General features: G+C 46.7%; 1 protein-coding gene across 1 annotated transcript in view; it reads left to right on the top strand.

Moving 5' to 3' along the window:
* Window positions 1-20,494, top strand: part of KSR2 (kinase suppressor of ras 2) — a 467,494-nt gene that overhangs the window by 123,627 nt on the left and 323,373 nt on the right. Inside the window, exons 7-8 of the mRNA XM_064577689.1 lie at window positions 3,172-3,312; window positions 6,860-7,010. Of these exons, the coding sequence (XP_064433759.1) occupies window positions 3,172-3,312; window positions 6,860-7,010 (292 nt within the window). The remainder of the gene's footprint in view (window positions 1-3,171; window positions 3,313-6,859; window positions 7,011-20,494) is intronic.

Genomic DNA, 20,494 nt, shown 5'->3' with positions numbered 1-20,494 from the left:
TTTCTGTAAGTTGCTTAGATTTAAATCCTGTGAATTTCAGAATCAGGATTTAAATAATGAGTTAGGAAGACAGTTTTTAGTTTAACCCAACTAAAAGTACCTTTCTTTGCAGTATAACTTTGTATATTTTAAACATTGGAGAAAGGATACATTTGATCTTTAAAGAATACGTATTTTGAAAGAGATTAATTTTAATTTATCAGAAAGACTTTTTCTGGTACTGAGAGTTAGTAAATTTGGGGCATAACCCCTCCCAGGAAACTGTGGCAGATGCTTGTGAGTTTATGGAGCGCAAAATCAGCACTGTTGCTACGCATTCAGCACCGCTTTGCATGAATAATCCCTTTTAACTCTCCCCACAATCCTGTGAAGTAGGTACACTTGAACCTTCACTTTCCAGGTGAGGAAACCGAGGTTCAGAGCAGTTTTGAAACTTGCTTGAGGTCCTTTGGCTGCTGAGGAGCGCAGTGGATACCGGAGCCCAGGTTAGCCTGATTCTGGTGCCCAAGGTCCTAGCCCCTCCCTGACACCGCCTCTTACTCCAACACACGGGCATGGAAAAAAAAAAAATTAAAGACTTTACAGTAGAGTCCTCTTTCTCTGGTTCTATATTGTGCTCTTCTATTTTTGCAATTACTAATAAGCCCTCAACTTAAATCAGTGCAAAGGAGCAAGCCTGCTGGGCATGCTTACTGCCAGTAATAGGTGACATGATCTCAGGGTCTGAGCGATCCATTTTGCTGTTAATTGCAGGGGTTTCTTTTCTGTGCGGCAAAGAAAGTTATAATTCTGAGACCTCTTTTGTCCTGAAACTTACTAGAATAGAGAGAGAGAGAGAGAGTGGTAACTGTTGGAGACAGTTTTCATATCTAAATCTACCTTGTTTTTGAAAGTTCACACAGTATTCCATCCTATGGATGTGCTGTAATTCATTCATACTTAATTTTTCAGTTAATGGACCTTTTTATTTTTTTATTTTTAAAAAGATTTTATTTATTTATTTGAGAGAGAGCAGGGGGTGGGGAGGAGCAGAAGGAGATGGAGAGAGAGTCTTAAGCAGACTCTGTGCTGAGCGCAGAGCCCCACATGGGGCTCAGTCTCACCACCCAGAGATCACGATCTAAGCTGAAGCCAAGAGTCGGACACCTAACCAACTGCACCCCCTGGGCACCCCTCGGTTAATGTACCGTTTTAAACATGGTTTTCCAGATTTTATTTTTAAGTCATCTCTACACCCAACATGGGGCTCAAACCCACAACCCTTGAGATCAAGAGCCATGCACTCATCGGACTGAGCCAGCTAGGCACTTCAACACACACAGAGTTTTAAAAATATAAATGTAATCATAGTATATGCTGTCTTTGCAGATTGCTTTTTCACTGAAGATGAAAATCTTGGAGATTTTCCCGAGTCAATATGTTTCAATCTACCTTTTCAAGTCTTTAAAATTATTGTGGTGCAGTAACGAGCCAGGCCTTTATTCCCATGTACACACATATATAAGTATTTCTGTAGGGTGGATTCCTAGAAGTGAGACTATTAAAACATTGAGACAAAAATCAATGCCTTCCAGTGGCATTCTCAATGGTTTCTCTCATTCTTGGTGACACTGGATAGTATCGGTGTTAAAGAAATTTTGCCAAGGCCATCTAAACATTTTTTGCATTAATAAGCAGGTAATACATATACTTCATATTTTCTAATTTTGCTGTAGAGAAGCAAATAGAAAAAATCTCTATCAATAATCTTAATATTTATTAATAATCTCATTAATAATCTTAATTATAATTATTAATCTGAGTAATCTTAATCACCTATAATCTTACTAGCAGAGATAACTACTGCTCATATTTTGTCATATACCCTCCCAAGGCTTTTTCTGTGCATCTCTACACATATAGTTTTATACATTTTTAATGCATGATTTGTACATTATAAATATTATACATATTTTATACATTATTTTTAATGATATGCCATCATAGAGCTATATTGTAATGTACTTACATCATCCCCTATTGTTGAAGAGTTGGATTGTTTCCAATTTTTCGTGGCTCTTTTCAATTTAGAGCAAAGCTTTGTGAATATTCTTAATTATTTCTTTAGTATAAAACCCTACAGGAGCACTGTCCTTAGAAATACATTGTAAGTGAGAGAGGTGTGCCAAATGTTAGTTTTTACATAACTAGTTTTCCTTTCTTGTGTCGTGGCATCTCTCCATAGCATGAGTTCATGTCCATCTCATCCTATAAGTATTCGTGAATTTGTGAATATTTGCATGTAAGATTCATGTAGTACAAAAGGATTTCAATGAAATGTTTCTCTGCTGTACTTTTAATCTCTGTGACTTATTTATTCTATAACTGGAAGTTTGCACCTCTTCCTCCCCTGAAAAGTACAGCATTGGGAATATAGTCAATACCATTGTAATAACTTTGTACGGTGACAAATGTCACTATGCTTATCTGCTTCTGGTAGTGAGCACAGCATAATGTATATAATTGTTGAATCATTAGGTTGTGCACTTGATACTAATATAATATTGTATGTTGACTCTGCTTTAATTAAAAATTAAAGTAAAAACAAACAAAAATGTTTCTTCCACCCCTCTTCCTCACCCCACTCTTCCCTTCCCTAGGTTATTAGAAATCCTCCCAGAGAGTGTCTGCATTTACAAAGATACATAAATGTAGACATTGCCCACATGCATGGGAGAGCATTTTTATGTAACAATGTATCTTGGAGATTGTTCTGTATGAGTACATAGCACGCTTCCTCATTTTATTTTATAGCTGCATAGAGTTCCCTTGTGTACCTGCATTTATGAGTCTCCTGCTGATGGACCCTCAGAGTGTTTTCAATCTTTTGCCAATCTGTAAGAAATATTCTTTTATAGTCCTCTTGCCCAGGATGGCATCTCTAAGTGAGTTCCTAGAAGTGGAATCTCTGGGTCCAAGGATCTATGCAGTGGAAATGTACGTGATTGCAGCCCAAAGGTCCCCCAATAAAGTGACACTCCTGTGTGCCCCTCCTCCCTGCAGTTAAACCAGTCTTTAACATAGGCGTTGGATGGGTTTCGGGCGGGGAGGGGGCAGTGGGGAGATTCTTGTTTATCCTCCCTTGGCCGTGCCTCTGAGACCCGTCCTCTGTCCTCATCTGTGTCTCTGCAGAGCAAGCTGGTGAAGTACTTCAGCCGTCAGCTGTCCTGCAAAAAGAAGGTGGCCCTTCAGGAGCGCAATGCCGAGTTGGACGGCTTCCCCCAGCTCCGGCACTGGTTCCGGATCGTCGATGTGCGCAAGGAAGTCTTGGAGGTGACTGGAGATGGCCCCCGGCCCCCTGCCCCCTGCCCCTTACTGGCCAGAAGCCAGCCCCCTGCACAGCGGGTTTTTGCCTGTGCCCGGCACATAGTAAGCCCCCAATGAATATGTGTTGGAGGAAGGCGCAGAGAATTTCTGATGCTGTCCAAGTGGGTTGTTAAGAATATGGTTCTATGCTCAGTTGGATCCTCTTTCAGCTCTGCCACTCATTAGCTCAGTCACCTTGGCCGAGTCATGTTACCTTTTAGACTGGTGCTATCCAGCAGAACTTTCTGCAATGTTGGAAATATTTTATATCTGTGCTGATGCAGTGGCCACCAGACCCAGGGAGCTCTTGGGCACTTGAATTGTGATTAGTTCATGTGACTGATGAACTGAATTTTTAATTGTCTTTAATGTTAATTAATGTGGCCGGTGGCCACCATATTGGACACCACCGACTGAGGGCATTAGTTTTCTAATCTGTTAAATGGGGGTAATGATTGTCTCCTCTTCTGAAGTAGCTAGAATGATATGATGAGATGGTCCATCTAAAATGTTCCGCTCACATTTGGGCACCTAATAGCATTCAGCAAATGTCAGCTTGTTATTATTGTTGAAAGCTTTGGAAGTAACAGGTGTGGACCACATCCTTAAAATCTCAAGGATAGTGAGATTTTCCTACCCTCTTGGATCCCAGGTCCCCACTCTTTCCAGTGTCCAGGCCTTCCTAATGAAACCAGTCACTGAATATTTGGGGCCAGGAGTTGTCCTAAGGGCTTTACACCCAGGATCTCAACTGTTGAGGCTGTTCAGACCCTCACAATGGTCTTTTGAGGTGGGGACAGTTATCCCCATTATGCAGAGCAAGAATCTGAGGCTCAGAGATGAAGCGACTTGCCCTGCTAGTGAGCGGATGGTGCTGGCAGGAGAATGCAGCTCAGAAGGACTCTGGAGCAGGTGGGAAGCACTGTGCTTTCTCCTCCTTTGTCTGTTGCTGGGGACTCGCTGAGCTGGGTAGACAAGGGCGTGTCCCCCTTGCCTGCAGGCCCGAGTGCCATTTCTCATGGTGTGCCCTTCTTCTTGCTTGAAGAGGCCCGGAAGATTGTCTTCCATCTTTTGTCTTTTTCAGATCTTGACCTCTGTGTGAGCTCGCCTGAACCCACCAGATGCTGAGCTAGACGAAGGACCCACATATTCCTCCATCCCTGCCCCTGCCCCCACCTCATGCATGCTCATTTGATGGTGTATGATTCTGTGTTCCTTTATTTCCTTCCCAGGATGGAATTTTCACGTGAATATCCTTAAAATGAAAGGTCACGTATAACTACAGACAGTACATTTTATTTGCAAGGGCCAATCCACTTTTTAGAGGCTTTTGGGACCAATTATTTATCAATCGGGGTGAATACAGAGACAAAATCATCTCAGCCAAGGGCTGAAATCTGGTGGCCTCCAAGCTGTTCCTTGTATCTGATGCACAATTTTTGTTTGTCTGATATGGTTTTGCAAAAAAAATTTTGAGCCAATATTTAAAAGCATAAAGAGTTTGCATAAAACCCCTCCAGATCTCTGGCTTCTCTCGAAAAAGCCGAATTGCTGAACACAAGGCACTGAATTTCCATCTGGTGGCAATGACCTGATTTCTGCTGCCCCTTCAGATCATGCAGGCTCCTGCTAGTTGGCAGTTTTGCTCATTTACCTGGCCTGCAGGTGCCCCAGCTCTGGCTCTTACCTTAGGCTGTTAGAATCCTGGCTCCACCAACCAGGGGATGGGGAGGAGCTGGGGTTCCAGCTCTCTGCCTGCAGCTTCTGCATGCGTCCACCAGAGGTCCCCTTTCTGAGGGGGAACCAGCAGTATGGTGAAGGCTCCGAAGTAACAGCCTGGGTTCAAACTTACTTGCTGTGCATCCCTGCGCAAGTGGTCTAACCTCTCTGAATTTTAGTGTCCTAATTACAGACCGATGATGATGATGAAAGTACTACTTTATGTGGTCTTTGTGACATTTAAAGAAAACCCAAGAAAAGCCCTTAAAACAGTGCGCCATCCGTCTCATTTTCGCTTATTATTGTCACTTTATTGAACGGAAGTGCATCTGCTCTGTTAGTCCGGGTTTCCTTAGGCTTTGTCCATTTTTTATGTCATTATTACTTCTGTGATTTTTTTCCTGTGACCCCAAATTTCAGTGGAAATTTAGTATTTGGGGAGTAAATGATAGGATTAAAATGCACAAGTGAATCCTGAAGCAAAGAGGAGAATTCTTTTGGGTTGTGAATGAGTCCCTCTAAATGTGATTTTTTTTGTACCTTCAGATCCTGGACCATCACTTTTCTTAAAGTGGGCTGTACGAGCCATGTGTCCCTATTTGAGAAAAGCCCTAAATGACTCAAGTATTGTTTTCTCCTGCTCCCTGCCCTAGTGAGTTGGAAAGGCACTGATTTGACTTCATGGCTTTTGCTCTGCATCTGTTTTGAGGCCGGGAAAGAAGTTTTCCTCCTTCTGGCTGCCAGTTAAATGTCCGTATTGGGGGTTGGGGGGCGGGCAGGGGGAGGTGTCTGATTTTGTTGTAATATGCAGATATGGCCACAAGAGGGCAGAAGTATCCTAGTGTCCTAGAATCTCCATTTTTAGTATCTTAAAGTACTTATTTTTAAATAACATATGTAAAAACATTGGATACCATTAGCTACTATAAATGAAGGCTCTCCATTTTATATACACATATGATATAGATGCATAAATATGCATAAATGCATAAAGATGCATAAATATCAAAGTTTGACAAATTTCAAGGTGTATCTATATTATGGTGTCTGGGGACATATCGTTTTGGGGAAGGGGGGGTGGTTGCTGGTGGTGGTGAAGGGACATTTACAGCTGGCAATCCTGCCTTTTCTGTTCCCAGCCCATCTTTCCAGAAGTGTTCCTGTCCCCACCCCATGCCATACTCCAGCCTTACTACTTTGTCTTAGAATGCAAAGCCGTGCCCTATGGGGCTCAGACACAAATCCGGTTTCATTTCCAGCGCTGAGCTACCCACAGGATTCCAGCTTACCGCCACTTTGGGTTCCTAACCCCCCAATCTAGACCCTAGAAGGTGTGGCCAGGGAGGACAGCCATCAGGAGACTTGGGCTATCCAGTTTGCTCTGCTCTGAGTTCTCCCTGTACTGGGGACAAGCCAAGCTGAGCAGGAGGCATAGAGGGCCATCCAAAGACGAGGAAAGTGGAGCCCGCCCATAAGGAGTTCAGAAGGTACGGGGCGGGGGGCGTGGGGGAGACAGATAATTAACTACCACCGTCTATGGACCACAGTCTGTATGCTAATGATAGGGGTTACCTTACCAAGTATGCGCACTTAAGACCTCCATTGTACAGGGGCATAAAGTGAGGCTCAGAGAGGGTAAGTGACTTGCCTGAGGTAATGAGTGGCCAAGCTGAGATTCAAACCCAGGCCTGTTTCCCCTAGGTACCGCTAGATGGCAGTGTGGAGGCTCAGCCCACTCACCTTCCCTCCGGGCACCCGAGGTGTGTTTACCATCCTTCTTCCTTCCCTCCTGTAGGAAATCACCCCTGGCCAGCTGAGTCTGGAGGACCTCTTGGAGATGACAGATGAGCAGGTGTGTGAGACGGTGGAGAAATACGGAGCCAACCGGGAGGAGTGCGCCCGTCTCAATGCCTCCCTGTCCTGCCTCCGGAATGTCCACATGTCAGGTGAGCAGGCCCGGGGGATGGAGACTCGTCCCCAGCACATCGGCCTCGGTTCCTCCCGATTTCCGTGCCTGTGCTGCAGGCCAGGATGAGACAGTCAGCTTTGGATGGTAAATATCACTCACGAGCGGAGAAAAGAGGGGATTCGGGAGCCAGAAGGGGTGAGGGCAGTTCTTGGAAGCTCATGCTCAAGGGAGCGCTGAGGTTGTAGTGCATTTGGTTCTGGATAATAAGAGCCCAGATATGGAAATCCAAGGTGTGCATAGGTGATCAGGGTCTTTGTACCTTAGACATTCTTAAATGCCTTTGCATTTTGGGTCCACATCCATCTAACTTCTTCTTCTTCTTCTTTTTTTTTTTTTTACATAAACAATAGACATTCAGTGTAAAATAAAACAAAAAATAGATAAAAAGAAAAGAACTATCCCAAGCTTTGCCCTCTAGGGAACCTACCGTTGTCATTTTGGTAAAAAGTTTTGGTGTAATTCTTCCAGACAAATGGGTATGTGCATCCTCTTTTTAAACAATAGAATTAAAAAAAAAAAACAATAGAATTAGGGGACGCCTGAGTGGCTCAGTGGGTTAAGCGTCTGCCTTCAGCTCAGGTCGTGATCCCAGGGTCCTGGGATTGAGTCCCACATTGGGTTCCTTGCTCAGCAAGGAGCCTGCTTCTCCCTCTGCCTGCCTCTGTCTCTCTCTCTCTGATAAATAAATAAAATCTTAAAAATAAATAAATAAATAAATAAACAATAGAATTAGGATTATCCATGCGCATTTTGAACCCCCCCCCCCCAATTAAATAACCTCTGTGACTTGTTTTATCAGCTTGGGGTCCAAATTGCTAAAAAAAAAAAAGCAAAATTCAATCAGATGAATTGAAGATCAGTTATGAATCGGGCAGAATCCCTTCTAGCAAGTAGAGAAGTTGCACAAGAGAAGGTTTTTATAGGCAGGAGGGTAGGGCAAGAGTTATTAGCAAAACAAAAGAGAGGGTTGTTTCCTGAGAGGTTAAAACTAAGTCTGGGTTTGCTATCTTGTGGGGGTGAATGACTCCATTTTGGGAATTTTTTTCTTTTTTTAGTAGGCCTTAATGTGGGGCTTGAACTCACCACCCTGAGATCAAGACCTGAGCTGAAATCAAGAGTTGGACGCTTAACCAACTGGGCCACCCAGGCACCCCTGGGCTTGTTTTTTTCTTTTTTCACATCATCTGTCTTTGATCTTTCCCATTAATTGCTCAAACCCTTGTTTGCCTTTATTAGCAGGACATCACATATCGTCCTCTTGAATTGCCCGCTCCTCACTAGCCTCATGATTTCCCCGCAAATTCTGGGGCCTTTGTAGTCAGAAGGGATCGGCTCTGCAAACACCCTCTAAATCTGGTCTACCTGCATGGCTGTTTCAGTTTCTGCCACTAGGTGTCACTGTAGGACCTCAGTCTGGAACCGTCAGGCATCTGCTTAGCCACAGAAGCCTTTGCTGGATTCAGCATGGAACATTCAACAAGTTATTTCCTGACTACTGTGTGCCAACAGGGCTGGGATACAGCAGGGAATGAAAGAGAACATATTTGAAACAGGTCATTGGCCTGGATTCCTCCCGCCTCCCGCCCCCTGGTGCATGCCCTTTTGTATTCTTTCTTGCTAGCACGTCCTTATCAAAGCTACGGTCATCATCAAAATGGACCCTGAGTCAGAGGCTGTCCTCCTATTGAAGGATATTTGGCAGCATCCCTGGCCTCAGTTATGAGATTAATAACGGTATCATCCTTTCTCCTCCCAATTCCGGTCATGACAAACAAAAATGCCTCCCGATAGCCTGGTGAACATTACCAGGTAGCTTTCCAGAAAGTTTGTATCAATTTACTCCTCTCCCGGCTCCTCCACCCCCGCCCCCCATGATACATGAGAGTGAACACTGAGGTTAGGTGGTTAATTGCATTTCCGAGTTCACATCTTCCCATCAGAGTTTGGTGAAGTTCTTCTAAGTAGAGCTGGCCTCCTGCTCTGCCTGAAACAGGTGTTTCTGTCAACCCTCCGCAGGCTGAGCACTCATCCTTGGTGACATCTTGGGCTGGGCGAGACCTTGAGAGGGCCTCTACTCTGGTGGCTTTCAGTTTTTTTATTTTTTTTTTTAAGATTTTATTTATTTGACAGAGACAGCGAGAGAGGGAACACAAGCAGGGGGAGTGGGAGAGGGAGAAGCAGGCTTCCCGCCAAGCAGGGAGCCTGATGTGGGGCTTGATCCTAGGACCCTGGGATCATGACCTGAGCCGAAGGCAGACGCTTAACCAACTGAGCCACCCAGGTGCCCCTGGTTTTCAGTTTTGATCAAGATGCACAGAATTGAATTGGATTTACATTGCAGTTCTGTACACACACACACACACACACACACACACGCACGCACGCACACACACACCTGAAATGAGTCTCGTGAAATAGAGAATTACCATCAAACTCATTCTTACTATGTATGGTATTTTGCATTGTTTTCTGTTTCATTCTGTATCACTTACCCAATGCTGGTAATGACCCATCACTTTCATGTCACACCTCACTTACAGGGTGTGAGCCATGGTTTGAAAGACGGTGATCTCTTCGATCCTGGTGGGGGAAAATTTTTTTCTCTCTATCCTTCTGGATACTTGGCTGAGATGGCCCCTGTAATAAAAGATTAATAGGAGAAAACAGAGGTTTACTAACATGGATCCCTTCTGTATATGTGGAAAAGCCTTGGGGAAACTGAGTAACTCTTCAGAGTGGCCCAAGGCATCACCTTAAATCACATCTCTAGCTAAAGACAAAAGAGAGGGTTAGGCGGGGCGGGGTGGGGGTGGGAGAGAGGCAGTTACGGGAGGTGACCAGGAAAATCACAATTAACAAGGGGAAGGCGGTTGTACAGAAGTCTCTGCCTTCTCCCCTGATAGAAGTTTCTAGAGTTTTAGAGTCACCCTTCTGATACCGAGTTGGAGACACCCTTATACATGGAGGTTTCCGTTATCAATGTCAATGTCTTTTACAAAAGTGAGACTTCTACTCGGGTTTCAGAGCTTCCCCTCTGTCTGCTGTTTTTTCAAAATAATCAGCCTAAAATAACCCTTATGCCAAAGGGACATATTTTGGGGTAGCAAATTCCGCTCCCCTTTATCCTCCTGCCTCTACCAGCCCTTCCCAGGCAGCTCAGATCCCGTCTACAGTGTCCTGCCTCCGATACAGCCTTATGACCACTGGGACCTTGGCAACGGTGGCCAAATGCTGCACGTTTGTCTAAATCCTACGGCTCTTGGTGCTGAGGTCAGTGTGGGAGCAGCTCAACTCAGCGCCATGTGGGGTGCATTACATTGCACAACCCAAGGAGGTGTTGGAAGCGATGAACTTTGTATTACTGGTTACGAGGAAAGAGGCAGGGAGATAGCTCTGCAAGCACAGCCTCTCCCAACAACAAAATTGGGGGAGTTTTAAGCAGCAGGTGTGTGTGTATTCACGCAGGAGTTTGGCAGAGGACAGTTCAGTCTAGAATTGGGACAAAGTCATCCTAAGGTGACAGGAGTCCAGGTCCTAGTTGGTTGAAATCACGGGCCAGCCTGGGTCGCATCGTCAGCGCTCTGACTCCAGTTAGCCCTGTGTTTGTGCACTCAGAGGGGTTTAAATCCTGCAGAAATGACATAAGAGTGGGCATTGGGTCAATCTTGACTTCTGAAAAAGCACTGGGAGTTTTACCACTGATTTACTGTCTCTGCTGTGGTCAGACTATGTCCTGGCTTGGTAGTGGCTATTTGTGTTTTACATTTTTTTGTTCCCTGAAAATCATTAACTGCCGAGATCTATTTTTTTCTGCAATTTTGATGCATCCCGGGAAGTTCTTCGAGAAACATGTTTGTGCAAATAACACTGGCCAGGCATCAATCATAAAACAGCCGGGGTCCTCACATGACTTGGCTGATGTTAAGAAAGCTGTATCTCATCTTTGTTTTTCTGGGGACCCCTAACTCCGTCTTGTCTACACATCCAGTTCCGAATTTCCTTGGTGTCACCCTTTACTTCTGCTCTTCCTGTTTGCAGCAGGGCTGCTCGTCACATTTTAATTTAAATTTTGACCTTTTTTGGGGGAGTGATTTTTTTTAAAAAAGTGGATGCCTATCTCTTCACCAGACTGTAAGCTGCAAAAGGGCGGGGATCGGACCTCTTTTTCCTCACCATTTTATTCCCAGCCTGATATCAATATCTGGTACACTGTAGGGACTTAGTAAATATTTCTGAATTAAAAGTTTTTTTTTTTTAAAGATTTTATTTATTTATTTGAGAGAGAGAATGAGAGAGAGAGAGCACATGAGAGGGGGGAGGGTCAGAGGGAGAAGCAGACTCCCCGCCGAGCAGGGAGCCCGATGCGGGACTCAATCCCGGGACTCCAGGATCATGACCTGAGCCGAAGGCAGTCGCCTAACCAACTGAGCCACCCAGGCGCCCCTGAATTAAAAGTTTTTTAAAAAAAGATTATTTATTTATTTGACAGAGAGAGAGAGCGCGCGCGTGCACTGCGCACAAACAGGGGGAGCAGCAGAGGAAGAGGGAGGAGCAGACTCTGCTGAGCAGGGAGCCCAATGTGGGTGGGGCTTCATCCCAGGACCCTGGGATCATGACTTGAGCCAACGGCAGACGTTTAACCAGCTGAGCCACCCAGGCACCCCAATATTTCTGAATTAATACACCTTTTTACACATGTAGCCCATGCAAATCACCAGTGGCTTAAAGTACATGGCCTTTTTCATGGGTTGCAAAGAAAGCTCAGAATTTGGCTTCTGTTTGGAGCCAGAACTCTTCACCTTTCCCCCTCGAGCCTTTGACTATTGGATAAGTCTATTAGTTACATAGTTTTCTGGATCAGGCATGGATTTCACATCTTGCTCCTGCACCACTGCCTAGAATTCCCTTTCTCTTTGTTTTCCCAGTGAATCCCTGCTTATCCTCACACCCAACTCCTGCCTCAAAGCCTCTGCACTTTGTTGAGTGAATAAATGAATGAATGAATGAACAAACGAATGAATGAATGATTCTGTCACCAACTGACCGTGTCTTACACTGGTTGTCAGTTTCCTGGCCTCCCTCCCTCATCTGACTGTGACCTCCCATAGGGCAGGTGCAGTTTACAAACCTAGCTCCTGGCTCCCGGTGCCCCTGTTGAGGGAAGACTCAGGAAGCAGTTTGATGTGCTTGCTACTGGTCTCCACCAGGAGGAAGCAGTGAGCCATCCTGGACCCGTCCTTCTTTTACATCTTCCCTTAAATATGATCATTGGTTCCTAGAAGCTTCTAACTATCTTGGGAGCTGGATGATTCCATCATTTCCTGCCCTTCACTTTAACCAAAAACGTTATCCCAAACTAGGGAACAAAGTAGTGTCTTTCCCGCGAGACTCTTGTTCTTAAGCGTCATCCCATATTTATTCGCCCTGGTAGCCCCAGTTCTCAGCTGGAGGGCTGGCGTCTTTCACAGCGATGAAGTCAGATATTTTAAATTCTGGTGTGTACTGGTTTGTTTGTTTGTTAAATGCCTGAAGGAATACAAGTTGTGTTGAGAAACTCATGGAAGCAGATGGAGACAAGTAAGCTTTATGCCTGGTGGAGTGTGTATTCTCTGCCTCCCTGTCTCTCTCTTAGAAGATCGGGGCAGCTTTATTGTAGACGTGTGACTCTAATCTTAGTTTTCTTCTTGGGTTTTGGGGATACCTTTGCTTCCCGGTGTCCAAGAAACCCCCAAGTTAGGAAAAAATGAACCCTTCTTCCTTTTTCAGAGCTTGTTAGGTCAGGCTTAGCCTGAAACCAAAGAACCCTCAATTGTCCTTTCAACAAGTTCAGGGGACCCCAAAGCCATGATATCTTAACCTTTTCTTGTCATATCAGATGTGGCCTGAAACCAAAAAACATTCATTCATTCAACAAAATTTGTCAAATGCCTGCAGTATGTCTCAGGTACTGTTCTGAGCTCTGAAAATGCATGCTTAGAGGTCTGTCCTCAGGACTTTCCATTCTAGCGGGGGTGGGGGGAGACAGATGACGCGTTATAATCATATGAAACAAGTGCATCGCAAAGTATGTTAGAATAAGTGCAGTGGGGGGAAGAAAAAGAAAAGTAGAGAAGTCTCAGGGGGTTGGCAGTGCCCTCCAGGAATGGGAGGGCAGGCTGTCCTATTAAATAGCGCAGTCAGGGCAGGCTTCCGTCCTCTTCAGTTTTCCTTTCTGCTTTCCGCTTCTCAGGCCTTCACTGTTTGCTAACGGTATGGAATCTGGACAAACTCTGGTTCTGCCAAATTCTGGGTCTGCCACCTATCAGCTACGTGATTTTCAGTATGACGTCTCACGATTCTGAGCTTAGTTTCCAAAGTAGTGGGATGAAGGTGATGATCATTTCCACCCATTGGTTGTTGGAAGGATTACATGAGATGGTACAGGCAAAGCACGGGGCCTGGCTTGGATTAGGTACATGATGAGTCTTATTGTTACTGTTATTGTCATCATCATTAGCACCATTCCCACCCCCCGTCCTGCACCCACCATCACCACCTTCTCCACTGAAGTTCTACCACCATCACTACCCATCACCACCACCACCATCCACACCATCACCATCACCACCAACACCACCATGATCACCAACACCATCCACACCATCACCACCAACATCACCATCACCACCAACATCACCATCACCACCAACATCACCATCACCACCAACATCACCATCACCGCCAACATCACCATCACCAGGGTCCTCTAGCCTTTCTCTGCCCACAACTCTCTTCCCTCTACCTTCTTGCCATCCTCCTCTCTTTTTTTCTCCAAAGGGCCCCTGGCCTTCAGTTTTCCAATTACGCTTCTCATTCTTTGTTTCTCTGATTTCCCTTCTCTTTGAGCCGCTGTCTCCCTCAGCACTGCTGCTTCTTTAGAACCTATTCCCCCCCACCCCCTTTCCGGTTTGACTTGATTGTTCTCTAGAGGTGGCCCACTTTTCCCCCAGCCAAGAACATTAAAGCCCAAGCAATTTTTCCATGGCTCCCAGCCCCGTTTTCTCCATCATGGTCAGTACAGAGCTGAGGTCCTAGGATGAAATGAATTTGTTGCTGGAAGAGTGTGTTCCTGCCATTTGCTCGCCCCTCCTTCTCCAGCCCCAGACTGGAGCCCTCAGGCCTGAAAACCACAAGCTTGCTCCTTGGTACTTCCTTCTCTGGATCACAGCTGCTTATCAGAGAAGAGCCCGGAGGGGACAAGGCTCAGAGATCAGAGTGCAGATGCTGTATGTTTCCTTCTCTTTCGTTTCCTCTTTGTCCCTACTCTTCTTGGGCTTTTGACAGTTTTCAGACCAATAATGGGCAGTCATTTGCATCTTCTCTTTCCCAAGGACAAACCCAGGTCCCAGATAATGAAGACCTTGCTTTTCTCCTTCCTTCCTTTCTTCAGCACTTATTTCTCACTTACTTCTTATGCATCGGTATGTATCAGGCACTGTGCTAGATTCCAGGTCTTGGGGGACTTTCTGAGGGCTTCTGGGTGGAGCTGAGACCCAGAGCAGGAGGGCGAGTTCTCCTAAGGACTGGGGGGTGGTGGGGGCATGCAGAAGTGCCCTGTGGCAGGAGGCAGAGTACAGCGTGCTAGGCACAGACAGACTGGTGTGACTGCGGGTGCTGAGGAGGGCTGGCCTCCAGGGTGGACCATGGCACGGAGCTGGTGTTGCCGGGTGTGGAGCAGAAGATGCATGGATCGCTGTCCAGTTTCCAGGCAAGCACTCTGGCTGCAGAGTAGGGGGGTGGCTCAGAGCGAGTTGCCAGGAAGTGCAGGAGGAGGCTCGGGGAGGGGCAGGTGTTACGGGCCTGTGGAGCGCAAAGGTCAAGAAAGAATTCTCGAGATGCTGTAGGTTGCAATTTAGTAAGTTTATTTAAGTAGCCCCGGGGACAGGGCCCGTGGGCAGAAAAAGCGGCCCCTTTTGCTATATGAAGCTGGTGATTATATGTTTTGTGCTCGAGGGCGAAGGAATGTGCCAGGGGGTAAAATGTCTTCGGATTTCTACTCATAAAACTACCTTCCCAAGATTTTTCTAGTGCTTATCATTGAGCTTGACATTAATTATCGGTGCGATATACAAGCAGTCAGGAGACCCTTGAAAAATGTAGCAACCAGCACATATTTGATCCTTATCGGAGCTTTGCAGGCTGTAAGCCAGCCTTCTGGGCTAAAGATGAACATTTTTCTGCTCCTTTCTCTCATCTCAGGGAGAGAGGAGGCCAGGGTGCCATCAGCAGGCAGGTAGCCCCAGACCCCAGCAGCCTCTCGGGAGCTTGCTTCGCCAGGCCCAGGCCCCCTCTAGTTCCTCCCCCTGTGTGTGCAGGGGGAAAAGACTGGCAGCCAGGAGAAAAAACAGGATGCAGAATGGCCCCAAAATAGGACAGCTTCAGACGCTCTCTTGCTCCTTCCCAGTGTGGGCCTTGAATGAAGCCCACTAGAACCCTGCCTTCACCGCAGCCTTCCTTTGACTAGAACAAAGAGTAAGAGCAGTCTTGACTGCCCTATTGTTCCAGTTGCTTCTAACTTTGGGATGGCTGGGCAGGCCGAGGGAGAGTGGCCCCTCCCAAAGCCCGCAGGGTCTGGTGTGTTCCAGAGCTGACGTCCTTTCTTTCCTTCATTGTACACTCTCCAGCCCTGAGCTGTGGGTTCTCAGGAACCCCTTACGCACATGGAGCGCCACTTTGGGTCTCTCGATGCAAGTGATAGAAGCTTAATGCAACCTTACAAACGGCTCATTCATTCACTCGATGAATACCAATCTAACTTCCTGTGTCAGTCACCATGGGGGACTAGGGACATAGTGAGAGCTGGACCAGCTTCCAGCTCCCATGGACCTTATATTCCAGACCCGCACTGTCCAGTCGAGCAGCCACTAGAGTCATGTGATGAGTGAAAGTTATATCCATTAAAATGAAACAAAATAAAAAATTCACTTCTTCTGTCTCACCAGCCACCTTTCTAGTAATCCGTAGCTGCGTGTGGCCAGTGGCTACCCTATGGGAGAAGCAGAGTTCTGGGACATTCCCATCACCGCAGAAGGTTCTATTGGACGGTGCCGCTCTAGAATATATTGAAAAATGGTGATCGGTTTTATGCAGAGAATTAAAATAGGGGGACATGAGGGTGACCAGGTGCCTCGCTTTGATGGGGTGGTCGCAGTGGGGGTGTCAGTCAGAGCTTACCAGTGAAGCAGAACCAGGAGGATAAATATATTAAGAGATTAGTGCAAGGGATCGCCTTATGCGATTGTTGGGGCAGGTGGGGCAGGCCATCCATCGGAAGCGGGGGGCTGGACTGGAAGTGGCTGTCTGCCTTTGTTCTGCTCTTTATGCCTTTTGAAGGATTGAATCAGGCCCATCCAAATTATTGATGATAATCCTCCTGACTTAAAGTCAGCTGATTATGGACTTTAATCACATCCATAAAATACCTGCGCAGCAACCCCCAGATTAATGTTGGATTGAGTACCTGGGGACTCAGGCTTGGCCACGTCAACCCATTGAGCAGACCATCACAGTGTGCCTCTCTGAGAAGGTGACATTTAAACTAAGCCTTGAGTGACAAGAAGGTTTACCAGACACGAAAAGAGAGGGGAAAGCGCATTTTGAGAAGAGCAAATGGGTTAGGCAAATTCCCAAAGCGTTTTTAAGGAGCAGAAAGAAGGCTCTCATGGCTGAACCATGGCACGTGCTCTGGTGAGTCTTTGCTGTGTGTAACAACTAACTCCAAAACTTAGTGGCTTAAAACAACAGCTGCTCTGTTATTGCTCAGGATTCTCTGGGTGGCCTGGGCCCAGTGGGGCCGTTCTTTGGTTCCATGCCTTATGGCTTGACTGGGCTGGAACATTCAGGATGGCGCACGTACATGGACGGCAGTTGGCATTGGCTGTTGAGTGGGAGTTCAGTTCAGGCTGTCTGCTGGGGCACCCACATATTGCCTTTCCATGTGGCTTGGGTTTCTTATAGGAGGAATGAGTGTTCTAAGAGGGAGGAAGGGGAAGCTGTCAGGTATCTTAGAAGCTAGTTCTGGAACAGGTACAGTGTTCCTTCGGCTGGTAACTGTTATCAGTGAGGGTCAGTTGGAGAGAAGAGCCACTGTGAGTCTAACAGGAAAATGAATTTACCATAGGAGTACAGATCTTAGACAACTGTAGGAAGAACTGGGGAAGTAGAAGTTCCTAAGGGGAGACTGAAGATTCGGAGAAAGGTCTCTAACCTGTCCTGAAGTGGGGAAGCCAGCCTGGGTTGTTGGAATCCTCTGGAAGCCAGCATGCTCATTGTTGCAGGGGAACCAAGAAGAGGGACTGGAGTAGATGCCTAAGGAAGGTTATTAGTTCTTTGGAGCTGTTGCCTCTGTGAGTTTGCAGGGGAGTGTCTGGTGTTGGATTTGAGGTCACTGTTGGTCACCAGGGCCCACTTTCAGGATGAAGAGTTGGCCATGGAGCGGTAATGATGAAGGATAAACTAGACCAGTACCTCTACATCTGTCTCCTGTTGTCCCTAACCCATGTCTCAGAGCATCATAACTCCTCCTTCCTGTACTTCCCAAATTTTATACAGCTTTGGCCAACTCTAACCTGGGACCCTACAGAGAAGGGGATTCTGGAAACGTGGGTGCCAGCATCTAGCCAAGTTGACAATACACTAGTGCAGTGCAGGGAGCAGGGGCAGCAGGATGGAAGGTACGGGGGAGGGGAGACAGGCGGGGACCAGCTCCTCAGGAGCCTTAGAGCCATGGCAAGAAGCTTGGGTTTCTTTGAAGCAGACTAGGAGGCTGTTGGAGGGGTTTTAAGAAGGGAATTGTCTTGGGCGTCTGGGTGGCTCAGTCGTTAAGCGTCTGCCTTCGGCTCAGGTCATGATCCCGGGGTCCTGGGATCGAGTCCCACATCGGGCTCCCTCCCCGGGGGGGAAGCCTGCTTCTCCCTCTCCCCCTCCCGCTGCTTGTGTTCCTGCTCTCGCTATCTCTCTCTCTGTCAAATAAATAAATAAATAAAATCTTTAAAAAAAAAAAAAGGGGGAATTGTCTTGATTGGATTTCATTCAACTCATAAGTCAAGGATGAATGGAGCTGGGTTGGGGCAAGTTTCAATCCATTGGTCAATCTCCCTTCTTCCTTCTTTATGCCTTAGTCCTGCTTCCCTTGGACTTGGCCTCAACTTTCCCTGTTTATTTAATTCCACCTTACTTTTCTCAACTGTAAAATGGGGATGCTGGTGGCATCTTCCTTATGGCGCAATTGCCAGAAAAGAAATGAGTTAATATAAATAAACACTTAGCCTGATGTCTAGCAAATTGCATGCCTAATATATGGCTGGCTATGATTATCTTTATTAATTTTTTTTAAGTCCGTCTCCCACCCATCCTGCCCCTGTCCTTTGTCTTACAGCCAGGGAAGCAGAACCGCAGCTGAGAAACCTCATCCAGGCTTCATCTGCCCTTCCCGATATAGCTGCTACTTTTACTTTCTTGCAGGCCACCTTTGGCCCCTCTCTGGAGCCCCCCTGCCACTTCATGCGGTTAGCTCTGGCTTTTGTAGGAACCCCCAGTGAGAATAAAGAGAACCTGGCTCCCAACTGTCTTCTCTGATCTGAGCCACGGTCCTCCCTCTCTGTATTCCTTGCACCTGGGAGGTAACAGAGTAGAAGAATTGGGCACAGAACTGAGACTGAACCTGAACTGTGTAGTCTGTGGGGGCTGTACTGTTTGAGGATTGTGGGTTCTGTGTCCACTAAACCAGATGAGCTGAATCAGACCCAAACTGACTGTTACATCTGAGAATCAGACCCCAGCTCCTTCCCCCAGCCTCCCGGTTGGTTCATCTCCAGATGTCTTCATTAGCTTATCCCACCAGTTACCCTGACCTAATTGCTTTTCCTTGAAAAGCCTGCCTCAGGGCCTTTGCACAGGTCATCCTTTCTGCCTGGAATGTTGTCCATGGCTAGTTCCTTGTCATTTTGGTCTCGGCTGAAATGCCACCTTCCTGGAGCATCCCATGTGCATCTCAGCCCCTCACAATCCCATTACTCTGTTTTGTTTTCTTAATGGTTCCTATTTGTTTGTTTCTCTACTCCTCACCAGAAGAGTGGTTCTCAGAGCTGAATGTGCATCAGAATCCCTAGTAGGGCTCCTGGACTTGCTGTTTTGGCTGGTCTGGGGAAGCACCCAGGCACCTGCATTTTTAAGAAGCTCCCAGTTCTGCTGGGGCCGCAGGTCTGGAGACACCACTTTGAGAACTACTGTGCCAGCCCTGTTCCAGAGCCTGGCTCAGAACTGTTGAGTCACAAGCAGTCACTGAGTGATTAAGTGAATGATGGTGGCTCATGATAACAGTAAGAGCAGATACTGGTTGGTTCTTACTGAGAGAAGCAATGTGCCGGATAATTGACAGGCAGCACTGGCTCATTTAATCCTTTCAACAGCCTCGTGAGGTTTATATGTTTATTTTTTCTGTTTACTGGTAAGAAAACTGAGGCCCAGAGAGGTAGCCTCCTTGGCCAGGGTCACAGAGCAGTGTCTCAGAGCCAAGGTTGGAACCTGGGTTATGGATGGGGATGGCTTGCTCCTTAACCCTGCAGGGGGGGTGTCCAGGTATTTCCCTTTGCTCAGCTGGAGTGTGCAGCCCTCTGGGGGGCTCGCAGGGGTGGAGCAGCTGAAACCAGAAATGAGAGAAAAAGACATTATTTAGAGCATATATGTAAATACTAAATGACAACCACATTGCACATTCGCAGAACACATTCAGTTTTAAGAAGCCCCTGCCTGCTGATGATCTTATTTGATCCTCACGGATGTATGAGTGGTGGGCAGACCAGGATGAGTGCCCATTTCACAGGTGGGAAAACTGAGGCCACCAGCAGCAGGCCACTCCAACTTGCCACAGAGCTGGAGTTGGAACTGCAGCACCTGTTTCTGCTGCTCAGCCCCGAGCCCTTTCTACTGTGGGGTGTTTGGGGATGCTGATGAGGGGGCCACATTGCCCCTCCAGGTTGGATCCCAGAGCTGCAGAGCTGGGACACTGCCCTGAGGCCGGTGTGGCTGGGAAGGTCTGAACTCCCTGGAGCCTCTTCAGAGCCCTGGGAGGCTCCCCCTTCTCCCAGCAAGGGTTAGTCTCCCTCGGTGAGTATTTCTGCCCTATTCTTAGCAGTGGTTCTGGGAGAGAGTGGGTATCTGATCCTTGGGTATGTGATTATATGTGAAAAGTTCAGTAAATGTGCGGGAGGAAGCAGGGAGTGGAGAGAAGTGGGAGGTGGAGACAAGTGTTCTCAGGTGGTGTTATTGTTCGGAACCAAATTTGAATACCGACTTAGACTCTTGTATGACAAGTGCCCCAACTACTATTTGGGGAAGGGGGAAGAAAAGGCACTTTTGTTGTTGTTGTTTGTTTGTTTTTTAAGATTTTATTTTTCTATTTTGAGAGAGAGAGAGTGCAAG

The sequence above is a fragment of the Mirounga angustirostris genome, unplaced genomic scaffold (genome assembly GCF_029215605.1).
Source record: "Mirounga angustirostris isolate CCGP_5_RB_7025 unplaced genomic scaffold, mMirAng1.0.hap1 SCAF_14, whole genome shotgun sequence".
In the NCBI taxonomy this organism is placed as follows: domain Eukaryota; kingdom Metazoa; phylum Chordata; class Mammalia; order Carnivora; family Phocidae; genus Mirounga; species Mirounga angustirostris.
The sequence above is the reverse complement of the archived record's forward strand: the minus strand, read 5'-3'. Positions and strand labels throughout refer to the sequence as shown.